The sequence below is a fragment of the Protopterus annectens genome, chromosome 17.part0 (assembly GCF_019279795.1).
Source record: "Protopterus annectens isolate FY-2018-M chromosome 17.part0, PAN1.0, whole genome shotgun sequence".
Lineage (NCBI taxonomy): Eukaryota > Metazoa > Chordata > Ceratodontiformes > Protopteridae > Protopterus > Protopterus annectens.
In genome coordinates, this window is record NC_056751.1 from 805,063,936 (window position 1) to 805,086,740 (window position 22,805).

Below are 22,805 nucleotides of genomic sequence, written 5' to 3' on the forward strand. Positions count from 1 at the left end.
TATGGAAGGCTTAGTACACCACTGGTCTTGAAGTAACTTCACCCTTCCACTTAGAGCTTATCCAGCTCTTTGATAGACAGGGAATGGAATTGATGGAATTAATGATCAAACATTACACTATATGGGTGGCCTCAATTTCCAAAGAAGTCACCTCATTGGACATTGAAATTAAATCTGACCTGGACTTTTCTAGGTATAAGTATGACTATTCCAGAATTATTATTTTTTAATAGTATTGATCAACTACTACTGCGGTGGTGGTGCTGCGGTAGCGTTGTCGCCTCACAGTTAGACATTGCCCGTTTGATTCTCGGCTAGAGCATCTTCTGTGTGGCGACATGCGTGAATGGGTGTTCCTTCATTGAAGGTTGTGCGTTAGGCCCGGCAAGCCAGCACGTAAAACTGTACTGCCAATCATTAGCGGACCGGAGTTCCGCTGTGGTGACCCCTAACCGGGAAAAGCCGAAAGACACAAATTGATCAACTGCTCACTAAATTAAAAGCTAATAAAGTGAAAAAAACTAGAGCGGGATAGACAAGCGTATGATACAGGGAGCGCTTATCCACAACCACCTCCATCACAAGGGTGGTCAGATCATTACTACCAGCATAATAAGCATGTGAACAATGAAGTGAATGTAGACTTGATAATTATGACTTAATCACTGAATTGGAGGACATCCCAGGGACCAGCGAGGTGAGAAGTAGTGACACGATTAAGAACCAGGAACCCAAACATCCAAACCACCAATATTTTCGGGACCCCCATCAGGTGGGTACCGTCTCCAAACAACAGAACAAGCCACAACCCAGGAGGAACAAACAAGGTCCTACAAATGGAAGAGATAGAAAATAACAATGGCCTTAAAGTAGTCATTAACATTGCAGGAGACTTTAAAATTTACAACTTTTCCTCACTGTGTGTGGCATCAGACCTAGTAGAGCTGTTAGCAAAGGAATATACGTTTGTTCCTAGCCTCCACATGGACCTATCAAGGACAATTACAGATCTTAAATGCTTCATAAGGAAATTTAATTTGAAGGTGCTATTGGGAGATGGTTCAACTGAACTGATTAACCCCTTACACATAGCCAGCACTTTTAACTCTCCAACTAATCCAACATTACAAGTTTTTGATAGGTTGTGTGAGCTGGATCTCCACCCAATAGATGGTAGAACAAATAGGAGGTATTTACCTTCACCCAGCACCAATCATAATGTGTCTACACAAGAGTGGGAATCTCTGACCCACTTGAGAGAAGCAGATGTGAGAGTTAGTAAGCCTGACGAGGGCAGGGGCCTAGTCATAATGGATAATTGGGACTATGTAGCCCATATGCATAAGATCTTGGCAACAGAGGCATACCAAAAGGTCTCGTTGAATAAATTTAATGTAGCACAGCAAAGAATTAGGGGCCACACTGAGGAATTCTTTATAGATGGAAGAATTGATATAAAGACATATAACTATTTAAGTATACCTTTTCCTCTGACTTCAGCCTGTTTGGTATTCCTAAAATCCACAAGAGTATGATAAACCCCCCAATGTGACCCTTGGTTGATGCAAGGAACTCAATCACTTGTCCTTGTGCCAAATGGGTGGACTCTATCTTAAAGAAATACTTACCACTCGAGACACAAATTTGTAAGGATTCATGGTCTTTTTTTACAGAAAATAGATCAATTAAAATTTGATGAGACCATGGGTCCCTTGCAATAGATGTAAAAGACCTATATACCTCAATCCCTCATGAAGTAGGATTAGAGTGGATAAGATCTTTTTTGAATAGGAGAGGTGCTGATTATAACAGAGATCAACCTAGTGCTCGAATTATTGGACATAACTTTATCCAATAATTTCTTCCTATTTGACAATGAATACTTTCTGCAAAGGATAGGAGTGGCTATCACTTTGTGGGCAAGTGTGGCTAACGTAGACATGGCCCAATGGGAGTTCGAATTTATCTGTAAGGTTAAATGCATAAGAGATGAGATCATTTTCTACACACGCTTCCTTGATGACCTTTTCATTATCATCAAGGGTGATAGAGATAAAGCTGAGTCCCTGGTTGGTTATTTTAACAATACCACAAGCTTTCTAAAATTTACATCTAGCTTTAGTAAAGATGAAATAAGTTACTTAGACATCAACTTAAAGAAGGACGTCCATAACCAGGTTATACAGCATGTGTATAGAAAGAGTACATATTCAAACTCTTTCTTGCACTTCACAAGCAACCACCCCTACCACCAGAAGCGCTCTGTAGTTAAAGGGCAATTGATAAGAGCTGCGAGGATAGTAACTTTGGAGGAAGACTTCACAAATGAATGTCTGACCTTAAAAAGGATGTTCCTCAGCAGAGGCTACCCTGTAACATTGATTGAATCCTTGACCTTGGAAGTGAAACTCAAGAGATGTAAAGGGTTTTATGCACCTATTTTGAGTATTACTAACTGTAGAAGCCCTAATGATGAAATGATGAAATTGAACGGAGGAACATCATAGGGGAGGTGAGCTCAAATTCTGCTAACACGTTCCCCGTAAGTCTGATCACCACCTTTAGTGTGGATAGGCAGATGATAAAAACTGGGATTTAATCAAAAGTAATCCAGACTTGTCGTGTAAAATAGGGAACCCACCTAGGATTACATATAGGAGAGGTCCAAATTTGAAGAACTTGTTGGAGGGTAAATACTAAGGAAGTCTAACTTGGCTGGCATGTCTAGATGTGAGAACTGTAATTTTTGCAGACATATCGGGGTAATTAAATCATTTGACATTATGAATCATAGAATTATGCATAAATTTAATTGTGATTCAAAGGCAGTCATATATCTGGCCAAGTGCCAGCAGTGCTCTGCCTATTATAAAGGCAAAACGGACTGTAAGGTCCGTGAACGTATCTACGAGCACCAATCTGCAATTGGCAAGGGCAAGCTAGAGAATGCCTTGGCGAAACATGTGTCATGCTTCACAGGCCATTCTTTTAAATATTCAGCTATTCATCAAGTTGCACATAACATAAGGGGAGGCCCGAATAGTTTAAAATTGGAAGAACTCGAACTGCTCTGGCAAATTAAGCTAGATGCATGTAAATATCCAGGGCTGAATGATGCCTGTTCAATCAAATGCATCCTAAAATTGAAAAGCTTGGAAAGATAATTTCAGATATAGAGTATTAATGTGACCTTTGAAATTGCAATTTGATATGAATCCAATCAGATCATGCCTATAATGTTTAAGCCTATATAGCTGTATATATTTTTTAGCATTCAGATGATGTACACTTTCAGATGCCATTTGTCATTGTGTCAACCCATGGCACCTTGAAGGGTTTCATGATCTTTTAGGGGGTTAGACTTTTTATTGAAATGCAATATGAAATTCATCAGCTTATGTTTATTATGCATAGCATCACTTAGGTATATACTCTAACATTTTGATGATTTATACTCATAGATGTCATCATGTATGTTTGTAGCACTTCGAGTGGGTAAGGTTGTTTAAGTACTGGTGTTCATTGGAGTTAACTATACAGTTTGTATGAGTTTTTTTTAAATGAATTATATATTTTTTGAATGCTTCTTGATTGACCTCACTCACCCTACATAGGGTATGTTTAAAAGTAGTTTATTCCCCTCCCTGTTCTCTGAATAACTGGGTCACTTTGGAGAGTCTTTCTCCTCCCTGCCAAATGAACCCATGTTGGTTCATTAAAATGCTTGAGGGATGGTTATAATATAATATTACATAATAATACTTTGACATGCCCAGGATCAATAACTTCATGAATTTAGACTTGTACTTCCCTGGCCTAATGGGAGGGTCCGTTCTGCTTAATATTGTACATTATAAATTTTCGGAAGATATCTCACAATAGCAGAGACTTTACAATAACAGAGACGTTGTAAGAACTGGATGGCTTGCTTACATCATTAGTTCTCTATTTTAAATTAATAATTTACTTTTGGAAGAAAGACGAGCATGTGTTACTCTGTTAAGTGGGCTGTGTTTGCTGCTGACGACAGGGTAGCCGGTTGCCAATACAGCCTGCCCACTTGACGATGTATCAGGGTATGGGGAGGAGAGTTGCTTTGATGGATCCGAGTATGTAAACCATCAGAGGCAGAGTTTCTTGATATTCAAAGGCCTTGGTATGAATAGCTTGCTCTTGTAAGGAAGCCTTACTAAGGTAAATGTTTTCTATTTAGCTTCTTTATGTATGAACAAGAATGACTGTATGAGGTCGAAAATACAAATGATCAACAAAAAAAATTTATACTTCTGACAGTAAGTGGCTGTTGTTGATTGCCTGTACGTTCCTCTATCATGGTACGCCCTATAGTGACATGCTCTTAAGATTTTGTGCATTGGTTCAAACTGTATTTGATTTATTTTGGATACATCTAATCAGAAGATAAACACATTTTGATGTTTTATGTGTTAGATGGTTGTGTTATCATGTCTTGAAAGTATGTGATCAAGTTGCCTGTCTTATCCATATTTATATTGTGGTTAACACATTTAACTAAGTTTCTTTATATATTATTTTTTTGTATATGACTATCTTACTTTGATTTTTTAGTCAGAAGTGAGGATTTAGGCATCCGTCCATTAATTATTGCTGGTTATGGGCGGACAACTGTTAATTATGCTTTTAATTACTGTAACAATGTGATAGGTGTTTCTGAAACATGTGTTCTTTAATTATGTGTTGTAAATGAAATGGTTTGAGAGAACTGTTTTAATCTGAAGAAGTTTAACCAGGGAGTTGAACGAAATTGCACATTGGATTAAAAAGCAGTAATACTTTGAGGTTTTAAAAACGAACAAGCAGCTTTTAATAAAGTTAGCGCTTTCACCACTATTCAAGTGGCTTCTTCAGACCATGGTCTGAAGAAGCCACTTGAATAGTGGTGAAAGCGCTAACCTTATTAAATGCTGCTTGTTCATTTTTAACATCTCAGAGTCGTTTGTTTATGAGTGAGGATACTGTGCTTTGTTCCACTGTGCTTTTATTAATTGTTGGGATACTCGTATCTGTTTTTTACAATGATCCGTTTGTCCGTTGGGTGGTTTGTTTTGCTTTTAATAATACTTTGAGGCTTTACCGGAGCATTCCTTACTGATTTTCTTTTTAGTAGTTCAGTTTGTTTTTTGCCTACTATAGTAGTTTGTCCTGAAGTGCTTGGCAGTGCCCTGTATAGATGCAGGCACCTTGAGCTGACATTTTTCTTGTAAAATCACTATTGAAATTTCACCAGTACATAATCATACTCACGGCAAATAGTTTGTACAGTACCGATCTCTGCCCCTAGACTTGCAAACCAAACACTCCTGACTTTACTGTATATTCTCAGCATAACTGTCTAATCAATGAAAAAGGTTCTGTTGTCATGAATATGAAATTTCCCACTATCTCCATTACCAGCTTGGTGGCAATGTAGACATTGCCTCATGTTTACTGATGACCAGCTAATTCTCAAACTGCAAAGGTGTTTGAGTGATGTATTTACACATAATCAGGTTGGCAGTAGTACACATGTTGCACCCATCAGACACAGCACAAAGCAGACATATAGGTGCTGGTATGCTGAGGCACTTAAATGTAACTTTCCTAAACCCAAAAGACTTCCTAGACAAAGCACACATAACAAATGCCCTCGGCAGGCTCTAATGAAGTCTTTCAAAACAATACCCACATCACCTCATACAGCCACATCTCATGAATCCTCTACTTCTAAGCCCATAAGGCAAGCCACCACACAATCCCATATTCTGGTCATTAGACACAACATTGTGAAACATGCTGATGTCTCTGTCACCAGTCTGAGTAAGGAGAAAGTCACTGTCAGTTGCTTATCAGGGGCCAGGAAGTGCCTGCTGTACTATGGATGCACTCAGGTCATTGGACCACAAGTAGCAATATGACTCAGTCATAGTCCATGTGGGTGTGAATGACCAGAGTCATACTTCCATAGACTATATGAAGAGAGACATCATGGATCTCTTGGAATATGTCTTAGACTGGCATAAGCCTAGCACTGACCAGCATTCTGCCTTCTACAAGGATGATACCACAATATGAACAGAAGATGACTAACTTTAATAATTGGCTTTGTTTCTGGTGTCATTATGAGGGAGTGCAATAATTTGTCAACATGGCAGGATATGGTCAAAAGCCACCCTGCTTTGCCAGGAATGGTTTGCACCTCTCCCTTTTAGCCTTTTGAGTCTTAGCTAAAACACTGTCCTCCCCCATAGTGCATTTTTCAGCAATGCTAAACTGAAAATACTTCTGACATAGCAAATCAAAACCAAGAAAATCTAAAGGTGTTACTGCTCAATGCTAGAAGTCTAAACAAGAAACTCCATTCCATACAAGCTCTCCTCACCCTAGAGAATGCTGACATCTGTGCAATCACTAAGACATGGTTTAAAACTGCAGAGAGCATCCCGGCAATGCAAGGCTATAATACCTGCCAAATGAACCCATGTTGGTTCATTAAAATGCTTGAGGGATGGTTATAATATAATATTACATAATAATACTTTGACATGCCCAGGATCAATAACTTCATGAATTTAGACTTGTACTTCCCTGGCCTAATGGGAGGGTCCGTTCTGCTTAATATTGTACATTATAAATTTTCGGAAGATATCTCACAATAGCAGAGACTTTACAATAACAGAGACGTTGTAAGAACTGGATGGCTTGCTTACATCATTAGTTCTCTATTTTAAATTAATAATTTACTTTTGGAAGAAAGACGAGCATGTGTTACTCTGTTAAGTGGGCTGTGTTTGCTGCTGACGACAGGGTAGCCGGTTGCCAATACAGCCTGCCCACTTGACGATGTATCAGGGTATGGGGAGGAGAGTTGCTTTGATGGATCCGAGTATGTAAACCATCAGAGGCAGAGTTTCTTGATATTCAAAGGCCTTGGTATGAATAGCTTGCTCTTGTAAGGAAGCCTTACTAAGGTAAATGTTTTCTATTTAGCTTCTTTATGTATGAACAAGAATGACTGTATGAGGTCGAAAATACAAATGATCAACAAAAAAAATTTATACTTCTGACAGTAAGTGGCTGTTGTTGATTGCCTGTACGTTCCTCTATCATGGTACGCCCTATAGTGACATGCTCTTAAGATTTTGTGCATTGGTTCAAACTGTATTTGATTTATTTTGGATACATCTAATCAGAAGATAAACACATTTTGATGTTTTATGTGTTAGATGGTTGTGTTATCATGTCTTGAAAGTATGTGATCAAGTTGCCTGTCTTATCCATATTTATATTGTGGTTAACACATTTAACTAAGTTTCTTTATATATTATTTTTTTGTATATGACTATCTTACTTTGATTTTTTTAGTCAGAAGTGAGGATTTAGGCATCCGTCCATTAATTATTGCTGGTTATGGGCGGACAACTGTTAATTATGCTTTTAATTACTGTAACAATGTGATAGGTGTTTCTGAAACATGTGTTCTTTAATTATGTGTTGTAAATGAAATGGTTTGAGAGAACTGTTTTAATCTGAAGAAGTTTAACCAGGGAGTTGAACGAAATTGCACATTGGATTAAAAAGCAGTAATACTTTGAGGTTTTAAAAACGAACAAGCAGCTTTTAATAAAGTTAGCGCTTTCACCACTATTCAAGTGGCTTCTTCAGACCATGGTCTGAAGAAGCCACTTGAATAGTGGTGAAAGCGCTAACCTTATTAAATGCTGCTTGTTCATTTTTAACATCTCAGAGTCGTTTGTTTATGAGTGAGGATACTGTGCTTTGTTCCACTGTGCTTTTATTAATTGTTGGGATACTCGTATCTGTTTTTTACAATGATCCGTTTGTCCGTTGGGTGGTTTGTTTTGCTTTTAATAATACTTTGAGGCTTTACCGAGCATTCCTTACTGATTTTCTTTTTAGTAGTTCAGTTTGTTTTTGCCTACTATAGTAGTTTGTCCTGAAGTGCTTGGCAGTGCCCTGTATAGATGCAGGCACCTTGAGCTGACATTTTCTTGTAAAATCACTATTGAAATTTCACCAGTACATAATCATACTCACGGCAAATAGTTTGTACAGTACCGATCTCTGCCCCTAGACTTGCAAACCAAACACTCCTGACTTTACTGTATATTCTCAGCATAACTGTCTAATCAATGAAAAAGGTTCTGTTGTCATGAATATGAAATTTCCCACTATCTCCATTACCAGCTTGGTGGCAATGTAGACATTGCCTCATGTTTACTGATGACCAGCTAATTCTCAAACTGCAAAGGTGTTTGAGTGATGTATTTACACATAATCAGGTTGGCAGTAGTACACATGTTGCACCCATCAGACACAGCACAAAGCAGACATATAGGTGCTGGTATGCTGAGGCACTTAAATGTAACTTTCCTAAACCCAAAAGACTTCCTAGACAAAGCACACATAACAAATGCCCTCGGCAGGCTCTAATGAAGTCTTTCAAAACAATACCCACATCACCTCATACAGCCACATCTCATGAATCCTCTACTTCTAAGCCCATAAGGCAAGCCACCACACAATCCCATATTCTGGTCATTAGACACAACATTGTGAAACATGCTGATGTCTCTGTCACCAGTCTGAGTAAGGAGAAAGTCACTGTCAGTTGCTTATCAGGGGCCAGGAAGTGCCTGCTGTACTATGGATGCACTCAGGTCATTGGACCACAAGTAGCAATATGACTCAGTCATAGTCCATGTGGGTGTGAATGACCAGAGTCATACTTCCATAGACTATATGAAGAGAGACATCATGGATCTCTTGGAATATGTCTTAGACTGGCATAAGCCTAGCACTGACCAGCATTCTGCCTTCTACAAGGATGATACCACAATATGAACAGAAGATGACTAACTTTAATAATTGGCTTTGTTTCTGGTGTAACTTGAACAATTGAATGGGGAATAGGAAGTTCATCACTGATTTGGCAACTATGTCTGTAATGGACAAAGGCAGCCTGTAACTGGTTCATCTTCCAGGCCACTGAATGTAACCGTTTCATCTCCCAAACACCTGCTTACACTTACCAAGGGTACCAAAACTTATCAGATATTTGAGATGCAAGATTAGGCTTAAAAAGGCCCCAGTGGTCATTAGCCTGATAGACAGCTATGAATCTGCGCTGAGTTTATAGTGTTTCTTGGTCCATTATACAACCTTAGAGTAGGATTTGCTTTCACTGTACATCATGAAATCTCTTTCAGTGAAAATTGATTAGCTGAATTGTCCATCATACAGTCATAATACTTGTCCAATTCCAGAGCTAGAATTTCTCCTTTCTAAGTCATTCCATTTTCCATCTATTTCAGATTTCTTGTCTTTATTAACGCACCATTTACTTTATCAGAAGCTATACCAGTAATATCGCCTTAGTCACACCCTGTCAATAATTTGAAGAAGACAGTTCACAAAGGAAGTGATACAGATCCATAACTTCTGTTCTTACGTTGTCCTTCCTGCTGTATATAAATTGATTACCTTTTTTATGATAGCTGTATATTTGCTGTGCAAGAAGCATGCTTCGAGCTCTTAAAAGTTCATTGTTTACACATTATTATTCTAGTCACTTCTGTGGAAGATGTCTGAAGTATGATGTCGGCAAGCAAAAAGCTGCAGTGTTGCCATTTCCCAGTTAGTGGCTAGGCTTAAGGAGCGGCTGATACCTCTCCCAAAGTAAATAAATAAATAACATGATATTAGGTACACTTGTGCCTACATTGTATTTATTTGTTTTGCTGAGATTCTTACAGATTGTTGCTGTCATAGTAACGTGCACTTAACGGTTAGTATTCCTCATACTTCATTTTGAATCCAGAACTATCTTAACTGGTGCATACTGGATGCCATCATAAGTCACAGACTGTTACTAGAGAAGTTGCACTGTTGTAACAGGAGTACCAAGTGATCTTGGGTGAGGTAAAAACATCTAGAAAAGCTAACATTTATAGGGTCAGAGTTCATATATAGTGCTGTCAGTAGCGTAGAACAGAAATAAGAAGTAGCATTAAATGGAAGTACAGGCTGGAATGGCTGTATATTGAATTTTGTTGTCAAGGTATCACAGTGTATTACTTTTTTTAAGTAAGGAAATAAGTGTTGAAATACTGCAGCCTTGCAGAGTTCATGTAATAGTATACTCAGATTTTTATTTTTTACTGACAGGAGTTGGGGGGGGGGGCATCCAGCCCAGTGTTTGTACTTAGCCAGAGATAGCCATGACCAAGTCTTACTGTTGCTTAAAAGCATGCATAGCTTGCACGTCTCTTGGCAGAGTGGTAAGATGCATGCTAGCTTTTAACTGGACACAGTTCTACCTTTTATTTGATATCACTCATCACCCAGGGTACGTCACTCACCATTCCCTGCACTACCACACTCCTTTTTCCTATAACCTTTTAACTTCTGATAGTAGACACTTAAGAATGTAAAAGCTATGATGTATAACGTCCAGTTGTCTCTTTAGTAATGTATTAGGCATAGATAGATGCTTAGCATGATTTGTTACATTACTAGGTACTTTGTTGTGTGCCTTGCTTCCTTATACATTTTATAATCTTCTTTTCTCTTCAGGGTTACATGTGGAAAAAAGGACACAAAAGAAAAAACTGGACAGAACGTTGGTTTGTACTAAAACCTAATGTTGTTTCATACTACGTAAGTGAAGATTTAAATGAGAAGAAAGGAGACATCATTTTGGATGATAGCTGCTGCGTAGAGGTAAAGTGAAGATAATGCCTTTCTGAATTACTTCTGTTCATTGCTGTCATCTTTCATACTGTACTTCACATTCATTTTCCATTGACTTCTTAATATCTAATTCCCTGTCAGTGAACTGCTTCTTACATTGAAAAAATACATTTTAATCCTGTAGATGACATGCAAATGGCACATCTGAAACATCAGCATTTTAGACTTTAGTTACATTTTTTTAACTCTTTTGCTTGGCCTCTAGCCGATCAGCAGCTGCCCTCTAGGACATATCATATACCTTAATTTTACCTTAATATCCCCTGGTAGTATCTTCTGAGCCTGGGACTGCTGGGTTGAGAAAGGTAGATGGATAAGAATAGGACAGGCAACAGAGTTACATACACTGTCAAGCACACCAATGGATTTTTGTATGCCCTAATCAGGTGAAGCTACTGATATTGCACACATCAGTGCATTAATGTCAGTTAGCACTGGATCCCCTTCAGTGCTAGAATGCTAATAGCGATCTTCTCAGTTACTGCACTGTCCCCATCACTGGGATGTATCAAAGCATGGGCAAAACATCTTCCCCTCATCATTTAGTGGCAAGCTAGCAAAAAGCTATTCACTACCCCTCCCCCATCCAGCTTTTACAGCTCCCAAGTCACTAGTCGACCTCTGGCAATCTGGGTTGTAGACAGAATTCCAACCCTGTACACCACAGAGCCAGGCTGATTTAAATTTTTCATGCTTGATCTTCAGTCACTTGTCTGTTTTTCTTCCCTTACCCCCTCCTTTTCGTCTTTCCTTATCTGGACATACAGAAGCATTTGGAATGCTGTGACTGATACAAAATCTTGACAACCCTAAGAGGAAACTGTGAGCAGATTAGAAAAGCTTGGCAGAAATTCAGATTAAAGTAGAGTGGTATGGAAATAATTTAAGGACCAAGTGTTTCAGGTAATGCTCACTACCCAGAAGAACACACCAGAGTGATATTGTCATAGATATGGAAGTGGAAAAAGAGAGGGGTGGTTTATTCTAAAGCATTATTGGTTGATAATTTCCAAATCTGGCACCTAGTCCTGTGGTTGTAATATTTGGTACTTATGTTCATGTTGTCACAAGTATATTCCTCATCCTGTCAGTGTTCTCTTCTCTTTGTGTTGTGGGTCTTGAAAAACATAATTGCAGTGAATTATAGAGTGACATAAAGCTAGATATTAAGTCAAGGCCAGGTAGTTTGTGTTTTTTCTCTTTACCTACCTTACAAGGGACTCCATCCATCTTACACAAACATTCCACAGTAGACTCAATCCCTGCCCATGGTGTAAAGAGATGAATCCCTGACTGTGATCCAGGTCATCCTTGTTTGACTAACAGCATGGATACAGGAGAGCTCGGTAGGGGAGGATGGATTTGATTGACCAATTCTTGCTTATCTGTCCTTGAGGGAGAGACATGACTAGGCTCCCTGCATTAATAATCCCTACAGATGGGTGGGTGATCACTTGTCGAAGAGGCTGGGCAGGCGTGCACTGTTACACAGATGGGTATACCACTGAGTCAGTAAGGTAGGCATTTGTGAAAGCAGATATGCCTCTCCCTGACCAGGCAGCCCTTGCAGAGTCTGAAAGTCATTTGCAGTGGAGTGAGTTATGTTAGGGAGTGGACCGCTACAGGATCAGCATCTGCTAATCTCCCTCACACCTGAGTCTTGCCTTCCAGGGGAATGAATGGTCTCCCTGAGTAGGAATGAATGGGTCTTAGGATCTGCCCCAGTCTGGGGATGTGTACCTGTCACACCTGGAAGGAATGCATACACAGATGGAGTTTGGATGGTAGATCCATTGGACAAGTCCCATAGTAAGAAGGGATGGATAAAAAAACCCAGAAGTAGATTCCTTGAGTTGAACAGCCTTATCATGGTATTGTTTCTTTTTTTCCTCAAACCAGTTTTCCTTTACATTATATTTGATTGCAGAAGGAGACATTAAGACTAGCTAGTCTGTCCTGTAAAGGCATTTAACATTCTGTCTTCCCTACCAGCCTGCCTCCCCTTCAGAGACATTATGAACTTGTGATGTAATTGTCCTTTGCTACCTAAACACATGTGACCATTGTACTGCTTGTTGCACTGTTAATGTGATGCACCATTTCTGATAGGGTAGCTGCTAAACCTCTGAAATGCAGCACAAAGTTAGGTGGTCTCACTGCTGTTCCTCTTGTTTAGTAGAAGAAAGACAGTTCTCCTTCAAGTTTGCTAATAATAGAAAGCCACCTACCTGGCTGCCAAGTTATTTCATGTAAGATAACTTGCGTAATGAGAGATAACAGTTTTGTCACCCCCTGCTGTTGTGGGGCACTTCCTAAAAACATGGAGCTAAAAATCAAAAATGGGAGATACAGAATAATGTAATACTGATAGCTATATGAACCACAAAATTCTGAATCCTGGACTTCTGCGGCCCCATTTTGTCATTGATGGCCATTATTTAAGGTGTGTGCATGTGGGAGTGTGGAATTGCACCATCTTCCTAAATATTCTTCCTTCCCACTCATTTCTTTTGTACTCATAATTACTGCATTTTTAACTACTGCATCCCATAGTTTTACAATTCTGAATTTTAGGCTTAATATCATGAAGGATCTTAACAGTTACGTAATGGAAAAGGCAGTTGTCTGAGGCAGAAAAAAGATTAGAAAGTGAATAATATACAGAAATACAGATCAATATTTCATAAAGTGAGTAGGATAAATTTATTCTACTATACCACACTTGTCCAGTTCACTGTCACTATGGGGTATTTGGAGCTTGTCTTTGCACTCAGTGAATGCAAGCCAGAGAAATTAAGCCTAGCAGTTTTGCTGGATGGACACAAACACACGCACACACCTATATATGTATAGGTGTGTGTGTGTGCATATAAATACATATATATATATATATATATACACACACGTGTGTATCTGTGTGTGTATATATATATATATATATATATATATATATAGCTACAAATCTGCATCTATATCTATATATCTATACATGTGCATGTACATACATATATATATATATATATATATATATACACACACACACACACACACACACACACACACATATATATATATGTATATATATACATATATAAATATATTGTCTATCAGATGCTTGATGTGACCTGTACCGAAACTGAGAATGCCAACATAACATCGACACATACAAAGTCATGAAACACAGTATTCTGAATTCCTGGACTTGCCCCCTTTTGTGCACTATGTTAACATTTGCTCCTAGGTCCAAAGTGGTAAGAACTTCTGGGATTCAGTGTGTTACAATGTTTTGGGTTTCAGTACAGGTCATGTTGACACCACCACTACTGCACAAGCACACAGATTCTTGGACTTTGTCAATACAAATACCCTGGAACAATTAGTCAGATCATCAACTGGGGTAACAACATCTTGGATCTTGTCCTTGCTAATATTGGGGCACCTTGCACTGTCCCTTCATCACTCATTACGTGTGACCATAAAGCCATCTGTTTCAAAAAAACTGAAACCAGGGACCCCTTCCACCCAAGGTGCCTTTAGAACTTTCTTTAAGACAAACTGTCTATTCCTAAGTGATGCATTGGCAAGCTTCAGATACTCACCAAACCCAGAAAACTTTGCTGAATATGGGGAAATGTACCAAGCACACTGTACTAGCATGTTGACACCTGTACAGTTGCAGCTCTACAGAGTAGAAGCAAGCATAGGGCAAACCCTAGAAACAACCCCCCACAGCAGAACCATAATAATATCAACAAGTTTTAAAATAAAAGGAAGAGAATTTTTACCAAAAGTAAGAAGAAGAATTCCTAGAATGACAGAGCCTTTGCCACTGAAATAAACAAGTAACCCAGGAGGGTTCAGGCACCTAGGCAGCGAGACATTTCCCTGTGGTACATTTGATTGGTGACACGTGGCTGAAATGACATTCAGCTGTAGAGAAATATGGCTGTTTGCAAATTCCCTGTGGGAAAAGAGAAGCACACACTGCCATGCTCACAGCTTTAATAGCCAAACGCATGGAGACAGAAGAAGTAATGAGTGTTGTGCTCAGTGTATAGTATATACTTATATAACTACAACATGTAGAAGTGTGCTACAGCATGAAGGAAATCCTGCAGGCTACTGTAGTCACATTTATTCTCCAGTATGCATTTTTGGTAATGTTCCCTAGACACTGTGAAGGGGATAGTGGTCCACACACTCCAATTATAAAGGGACTGCTCATTGGGCACTGTATTTTTACTGCCACTGACATGCCCTCTGGCCAGCTTGCTGCTGATGCCTACCATATTGCCTACTGTCTCATGTTCTCTTGGGGACCATGGACATTGTTTTCCCCCTATGCATTTGGTTATTGAAGTTGTGGGCATGGCAGCACATTCTCCTCTTTGCCCACAGAGAATGTGCAAACAGCCATATTTCTCTGCAGCTAAATGTCACTTCAATCACGTGTCTCCAGTGAAATGTACCACAGGTAAATGTCTTGCTGCTTAGGCACCTGAACCCAACCCAGGAGTTTAATAAAATCCGCAAAAGACAAGTTTGAGGCTAAAATAGCCACTCAAGCCAAAGACGATCACAAGGTCTTTCTTAGAAAAAAAAAATTAAAGAAATGAAAGCACAAAGACGCTGAAACACTGGTGTAATGTAATACCTTTTACTGGACCAACATAGGCTTTGCAATTACTTGAGCTTTCGAGCTGACATGAGCCCTTGAAGAAATCCTGGCAAAGGCTTTTCTTAGTTATCTTTGTAGTCTCAGAAACACAATGCAGCAATGTGCTGAGCTGATTGTAAACGTTACATGTACTGTGGCTGAAAATATAATGAACCTATTGGATGATAAGTTCAGCTCAAACTTTACCCCTCTCCTCTTTGTGTGTTCCACAAGATTAACCTGAAACCAACATATATCCAGCTACCATACAAGACATAGTCCTAAAAGAGCTATAAAAAGTTAAAAATACTTCATCACTGGGTTCTGACAATATCTCTGGATGCACCTTAAATAGCATGAAGCACAATTTAGCCATCCCCTAACAACACTGTTCAACCACAGCCTCCATACAGGTTTTGTATTAAGTAAATGGAGGGCAGGTACAATAATTTACCTGTGTAAGTGAAAACTTTCCACAGACCCAGGCAATTACAGACCCATATGTCTGACCAGCATCATATGCAAAGCTATGAACAGACTTTATCATGGAACTAATCATTAAGGACATAGGTTCAGTGTTTGGAGATTCCTTATCTCACTTTGGATTCATCATGGGCAGGTCATGTTTAATCAACATGGTGGAGTTTTCTGAATATGTCACCAAAGCAATGAATGAAAGCAGTATGGTACACACTGCATACTTTGACCTGGCTAAAGCTTTTGACACAATCATCTTAGAAAAGCTTATTAAACTGGGAATAAACCCCTATGTCACTTGCTGGATTGCCAGTTGGCTCACAAATAGCATACCCTATATTTATTTCCTGTATTCTGCTTCCACAAAGAGACCAGTCACCAGTAGATTCTCCCAGGGTTCAGTTATGGGACCTCTTCTGTTTAGAATCTACTTTGAAATAAAAGTCAATACCAAAGGGCTCTGGCTGACTAACTTTGCAGATATCTCCAAGCTTGGAGCAGTCCTTGAATCCCCAAATGACTTAGCCATCCTGCAAGAAAGTTTGTCCCAAATAAATAACTGTCAGACTCATGGAATGAGCCTTAATGCCAAAAAATGCATTATCGTGTCCTTTGGGATGTTGTGTTGAAGTACTACATTGACATTATGCCCCAGGAGTCAACCCAGATCTAGGAACTTATGTGGACAGTGACCTTTTAGCCAACATGTGTCCACTGTTATAAGAAAGTCCCTTATTGCGTAGCTTATAAACAAAGGGATCATGTCTAGAGCCAGAGATGTGATTGTCCCCTTTACTCTACCCTCATTAATCCAGCCATTGATTATAGTGCCCCCTATTGGCATGTAGCTGTCCAGACATATGCAACAACTAGAATGCCCACAGCGAAGCCTCGCTAAAATTTACTAGGCATACGTAATATGTCCTACATGGACCATCTCAAAGCCCTATCACTTTACTCTGAATTCTACAGACTGGTAACAGGTGACCTGTGTTTGGCATAAAAGGCATTCTCTGATCCAGTACTCATGGGCCTACTGCACATCTGCAAGTCAAGTGTCATTAGAAATACTCTATCCAGGGAGCTAAACCTCTTCTGCAACATTAACATAACAGTTTGGAGGGATAGGTATATCTCGCAGAGAATAACACTGCTCTGGGACAAACTACCCATTCAAGTAAAACAAAGCTAACGCCTGCCTATATTCAATCATAGGATCTGTGAATAGGTAATAGAAAATGTATCCCAGGACTGCTCCCTCTACTACTAATGGACAGAGGCAGCTCTTAACTACTTTATCCCATGTGTGTGACCCCTCAATTATCTATGGTATGACCCAAGTTTTTCTTACTAGTGGTAATATCTAATTATTGACATTGGGATGGGTAGTGTAAGACCAGTAGAACACTGAACATTATAGGTTAAGTCAGCTACCAAAAGGGCTAAGCCTAAAATAGCCAGCAAAAGCAGCTAGCTTGGTACTTACCTATGAACCTATGTTAGAACTCTGTCTCTAGACATGTTATTACTAGCCCTGTTACCTTGTACTGCTTTACACTATAGATAACAGGAAGTCCATTTTTCTTGACTGTTTGCATATGATAATACTTGAATTAGTAGGTGTGACTTTCTTTTCATGCATATATGTGCATTTAGCATTTCATTTTGCAGCTAAATCTCCTCCTGTTGTCTTCCTTAGACTCACTGTTTTTTAGATTCTTAGAGTCTTGTCACTTCTTATGACACTGGTTCACTGTTTAAGTATGTTTTCTTTATCTAAAGGTGTACCTGTTTCTTTCCTTACTATTTTGAGAATCATTTATTCATTTGAAGTGCTTGAAAAACTTACTGCTTTATCCTCCAAGATATTCTTCATATTCCTCACTGCTGCAGTAGACTTATGGAGTATATACTGCAAAGCTTCATGGGCACCTTCCATGTGCCCAAACTGTTATCAATTCAAACGAGATGACTAAAAGTCAGGCTTGGGCTGCAAGCCCTTCAGAGCTTTCCTGCTGCTGAACGTGCACCTCTGTGGGCTTTTGAGGATCGATGGTCAAGTAATGCTATTCCATTGCTGGGTAGATAAGCTCCCTTCGGGGGGGGGGGGGGTTCTACTTTATTTTCTGTAATAGAAATACTACTTTTCCAAAAAATATTAAATTTTTAGCTAGGAAGAAGTGTTTTGATGGCTGTCATGTGACTTTTCTTCACTTTAAATGGAAGCATTATTTTTTTTAACTTTGTGGTAAAAAGGTTGTTAAAACTTATTTTAAACTGTTTTTTCTGTGGAGAAACTGGTATTATTTACTTTTGGGTTTGGGTAAATGTTTAAAGTGCTGCTTATGATGTTTTACTGGGAAAGATGTTACCTTTTTACAACTTATCTGTTTTACTCACTCTTACTGCTAGCCTTTCTCGGGAATTAGGTGCTTTTTTGGCTTAAACATTGAACAAACTACCAGTTCCTTGGTTCTACCTTCCTCCTGCCAGACAAGGTAAATGCTTTGTTTAGTAGACTTTGCAAACAGAACAGGTTAATATTTTGCCTCGTCCATAGGTGGGTGACTCTGCTGTGGCCAAAGCTGGTTCTACAGACCACTCATTTTTTCATTGGGTTCTGCTGATGTAGTCCCTACAGCCACCATGGACTGGAACTTCGACATGTCCTCTGCAGCTGTTGGTGTGCCCTTGCCAAGGAGATGTGAGCCATTCTTGTTAGTCTTGGAAGAAGGGACAGCTAATGACATTCTGGCTAGCCTGAAACCTGTGCTCAACCCTGTGGAGGTTATTGCTGCCAATTCTAGGTCTATTTCATCAGAAATCCCTTTAGTAAAGAATAAGCTCAGGGTATAGTGCAGGTATTTTGTCCTTCCTGTATAGCGGTTTCCTACTTAAAGAAAAATAGATTCTTCATTTTATAATATTTATGAAAATGAACCTCAAAATGAGTACGAAGGGACAGATTGTATTATGTTTCCACATATTTCTGATTCTGATTCTGAGGAGAGTGTGGATTTGGACAGTCCCTTTGAAGAATTCTCTTTCTCTGATACTATTTTTAAAGTGAATCTGTTGTTTCAATTTGAAAACAGTGATGTTTTGCAGTTCCTTTGAAAGTATTATTTGTTACCGCTGGAATTCAGAGCCTATGCCTGTTCCTCCTGTTCTTTCTGCTTTGGGGGATAATGTCACAGCCTATAATTTTCTTGACAGTCAGCCTGCCGCCAATAAAAGCTCTTATACACGCTCCCCAAATCTATCACAGCAGGTTTTCCTTTAGTGAATCCAGTTGCTGCTAAAGATTTGGTTAATACAAATCTCTTTCTTAACAAGGATGTGAAGGTCTTTCCTCAAGAAACAAGTTGAGATTGGGAATTTGGGTGCATATCTTTAAGGAGAATAACACTAACCATGCAGAGTATTATATTCATAAAGCAGTAGAAAGTATTCTAAGAACTAAGCCAATAAGGGAATAGAGAAAGAAGATTTTGCTGATAGGGATGACTGCAATTTGGGATAGAGACAATAGGCAAGAGGGGCTGGAACTGATTGGAGAAAACTGGCAAAAGAGCCAAGGTATTTGGAGCAAATAATTAGAGAGGGAAATGTAATAGAATGGGAAGAGACAAAAATGTATTTGGACTGCAGGCTAGAGACTGCCTTCCTTATCAAGAATTGATATCAAACTATACACAAAGAGAAAGGAACAGAGGGGATTATAAGTCAAAGACCGCCACTGGTATGGTTTTTATTAGAATCTAGAACAGAAGTTGCTATTAAAAAATGAATAGTTAGTAGAACGTATAAAATATTTCATGATAACTGTAAGAATAAATCAGAGGAGGTTAGAAAGGATTGGGAAGAAAGACTGGATAAGCAATTCAAAAGAGAGATAATGGAGATATGTGTATGTCTGCCAAATATGCAACAAAGTGTAGAAGATTTAGGATCTTTGCTTGAAGTGTTTACATAGGTATTTTTATACCCCAAGTAGACTCCAAAGAGTTTTTCCGTAGGTAGATAGCAAATGTTGGAGGTGTGATGGGGAAGAAAGATGTAATCTGGAACATATTTTCTGAGAGTGTAATGATTTGGCAGAATTCAACAATTCCCTGCAGACTCCTCTAGCAGAAGTACTGGGTGAGGAAACTAGTATAACTAAAGAAGTGATTTTTTTTGAGCTGTGATACAGAATCAGAATTGCCTAGACATAGTAAGGCCTTGCTGAGTCTAATTATGGTGGCTGCCAAAAAAAGCAATTTCTAGAAGAATGGAAATCAAAGTCTAAATCACCTGTACTAGAAGTAGTGAATGTAGTAACAGAGATAAAACAACTGAAATTGGGATATCCAGAAAAGGGTAGTAGGAGAAAATAACATGGGAAAAATAAGAACAATATGTGCAGAGAAGGAAGGAGGTTTAAAAGAAGGCAGGATTTGAATGAGCTATGTAATGTTTGACTGACAGTGATTGGTTAGATTATAAGTGGTGTATAATGTTTGCAGCTAAAATTGTGTCAGTATGGTTTGTTTTCATTTATATAAATGCAGGATTGCCTATGTCATAAGTAATAATTTAATAAAGATGTTACTTGTTTTATAAAAAAAGATGTCGTTTTTGATACATTTTGAGGGAAATGTGTATTCTTCTGTAACAGTTGTTTTTAGAATTTTCATGTGTCAGATTTGTATGTGAAAGTTCATGCTTGCCAGTTTTGAGAATATGAGGAATAGTCTAACATCTGTTGTCTTTGCCTTGATTAACTTGTTCTCTTCTGTGTCTTAAGTGGCTACCATTTCTTTAAATGTGCACTCTATTGATGTTATCTCCAAGGCTGCTACCACTGCTACTGTCATATTGAGGTTTGACAGGCTGCATTCTCATAACCTCCCTGAGGATGTCTATAATTAAATACATTTCCCCTTGGATAGAAAACTAGTTTTTGAACCTTCTGCTACAGTGGTCATTAAATAGTGTGACGACAGAGGAAAACTGATTCAGGAGATTTCTCAGATTTTCATCCCTCTTTCTCCTTGTTTTCCAAGGGTGTCAATGCTCTCTGTACAATTTCTGTTAAAAAAGCCAACTAAATTGACACAGTATGTTTTAAATAGCTATGGTATAGAGATTCCAATAAGGATGTAGGAACTCCCCAGAACCAAGGCCAATTTTAACCATGTGAGAGACTCCCCAACCCCACACCCTGACAGTCCCTATGTGACAAACCCCCCCCCACCCTGACAGTCCCTATGTGAGAGACTACCCTCCCCCACCCTGACAGTCCCTATGTGAGAGACTCCCCTTCCCCCCACCCTGACAGGACCTATGTGAGAGACTCCCCTTCCCCCCACCCTGACAGGACCTATGTGAGAGACTACCCTCCCTCCACCCTGACAGGACCTATGTGAGAGACTACCCTCCCTCCACCCTGACAGGACCTATGTGAGAGACTCCCTTTCCCCCACCCTGACAGGACCTATGTGAGAGACTCCCGTTCCCCCCACCCTGACAGGACCTATGTGAGAGACTACCCTCCCTCCACCCTGACAGGACCTATGTGAGAGACTACCCTCCCTCCACCCTGACAGGACCTATGTGAGAGACTCCCCTTCCCCCCACCCTGACAGGACCTATGTGAGAGACTCCCCTTCCCTCTACCCTGACAAGACCTATGTGAGAGACTCCCCTTCCTCCACCCTGACAGTCCCTATGTGAGAGACTCCCTTTCCCCCACCCTGACAGGACCTATGTGAGAGACTCCCGTTCCCCCCACCCTGACAGGACCTATGTGAGAGACTCCCGTTCCCCCCATCCTAACAGTCCCTATGTGAGAGACTCCCGTTCCCCCCACCCTGACAGGACCTATGTGAGAGACTCCCGTTCCCCCCACCCTGACAGGACCTATGTGAGAGACTCCCGTTCCCCCCACCCTGACAGTCCCTATGTGAGAGACTCCCGTTCCGCCCACCCTGACAGTCCCTATGTGAGAGACTCCCCTCCCCCCACCCTGACAGGCCCTTTTTTCCTTATAGAAAATCTGAACATCTTTTCTCTGTTTCTCTTTTCTTTCTTCCCATCCTTCAGCATATACTCAGTGGGGGGCAGCAGAAGCTGAATACTTGTTGATTTAAACTCTGTAGATGAGAGAGAGTCCTGGCAAAGCAGATTAAGGGAGAGTCATCAGCATATTGAATTAGGGTGACTTGTTTGCTGGCAGTATTAAGATGGTTAATAAAAATGTTAAAGAGAAGTGGACCTAGTATTGAACCTTGTGATACCCCAGTGCTATCAGTTAAGTAAGGAGAGAAGTTAGAGTTCCATTTGACAGACTGATCTGTTAGAGAGAGATAGCTAGTGAAGCACTGTAGAGATGTTTTGGTTAAGCCCAGAAGAGATAGTTGGGATAAGAGTTTGGGGTGGGAAACAGTATCAATGGCTTTTGATAGATCTAAGAACAGAAAAGAGACCAAGTTTCCTGAGCCATGAGCTTTGTTGACAGTGTCAGTAAATTATAGAGCACTAATAATGCTGTGTGCTTGTCTGAATCCATGTTGGGTGAGTAAAAGATTATTTTCAAGTAGGTATTGAAGAAGTTGTTTATGGATACATTTTTCTAGAAGTTTTCATAGTGGTGAAAGAATAGCAACTGGCCTATAGTTAGACATTTCTGTGGAGCTGCCACCTTTGTAGAGAGGAAGGATGAAAGATTTTTTTTTTCCACAGGGAGGGTATATAAGCTTTCTTGATGGATCTGTTAGTGATTATTGAGGCTAGGTAGGCTATTGAGTCAGCAACCATTTTTAGGAATTTATTCGGAAGATTGTCTGCAGGGGATGGAATGTGGCTTGAGCTTGTACAAGAGGGATTTGATGAAGGAAGT

General features: G+C 39.6%; 1 protein-coding gene across 1 annotated transcript in view; it reads left to right on the top strand.

Annotated features, from left to right (window-relative positions):
• SWAP70 (switching B cell complex subunit SWAP70) overlaps positions 1-22,805 on the top strand; it is a 1,273,088-nt gene that overhangs the window by 1,019,685 nt on the left and 230,598 nt on the right. The window contains exon 5 of the mRNA XM_044059373.1: positions 10,612-10,758. Within this exon, the coding sequence (XP_043915308.1) occupies positions 10,612-10,758 (147 nt within the window). The remainder of the gene's footprint in view (positions 1-10,611; positions 10,759-22,805) is intronic.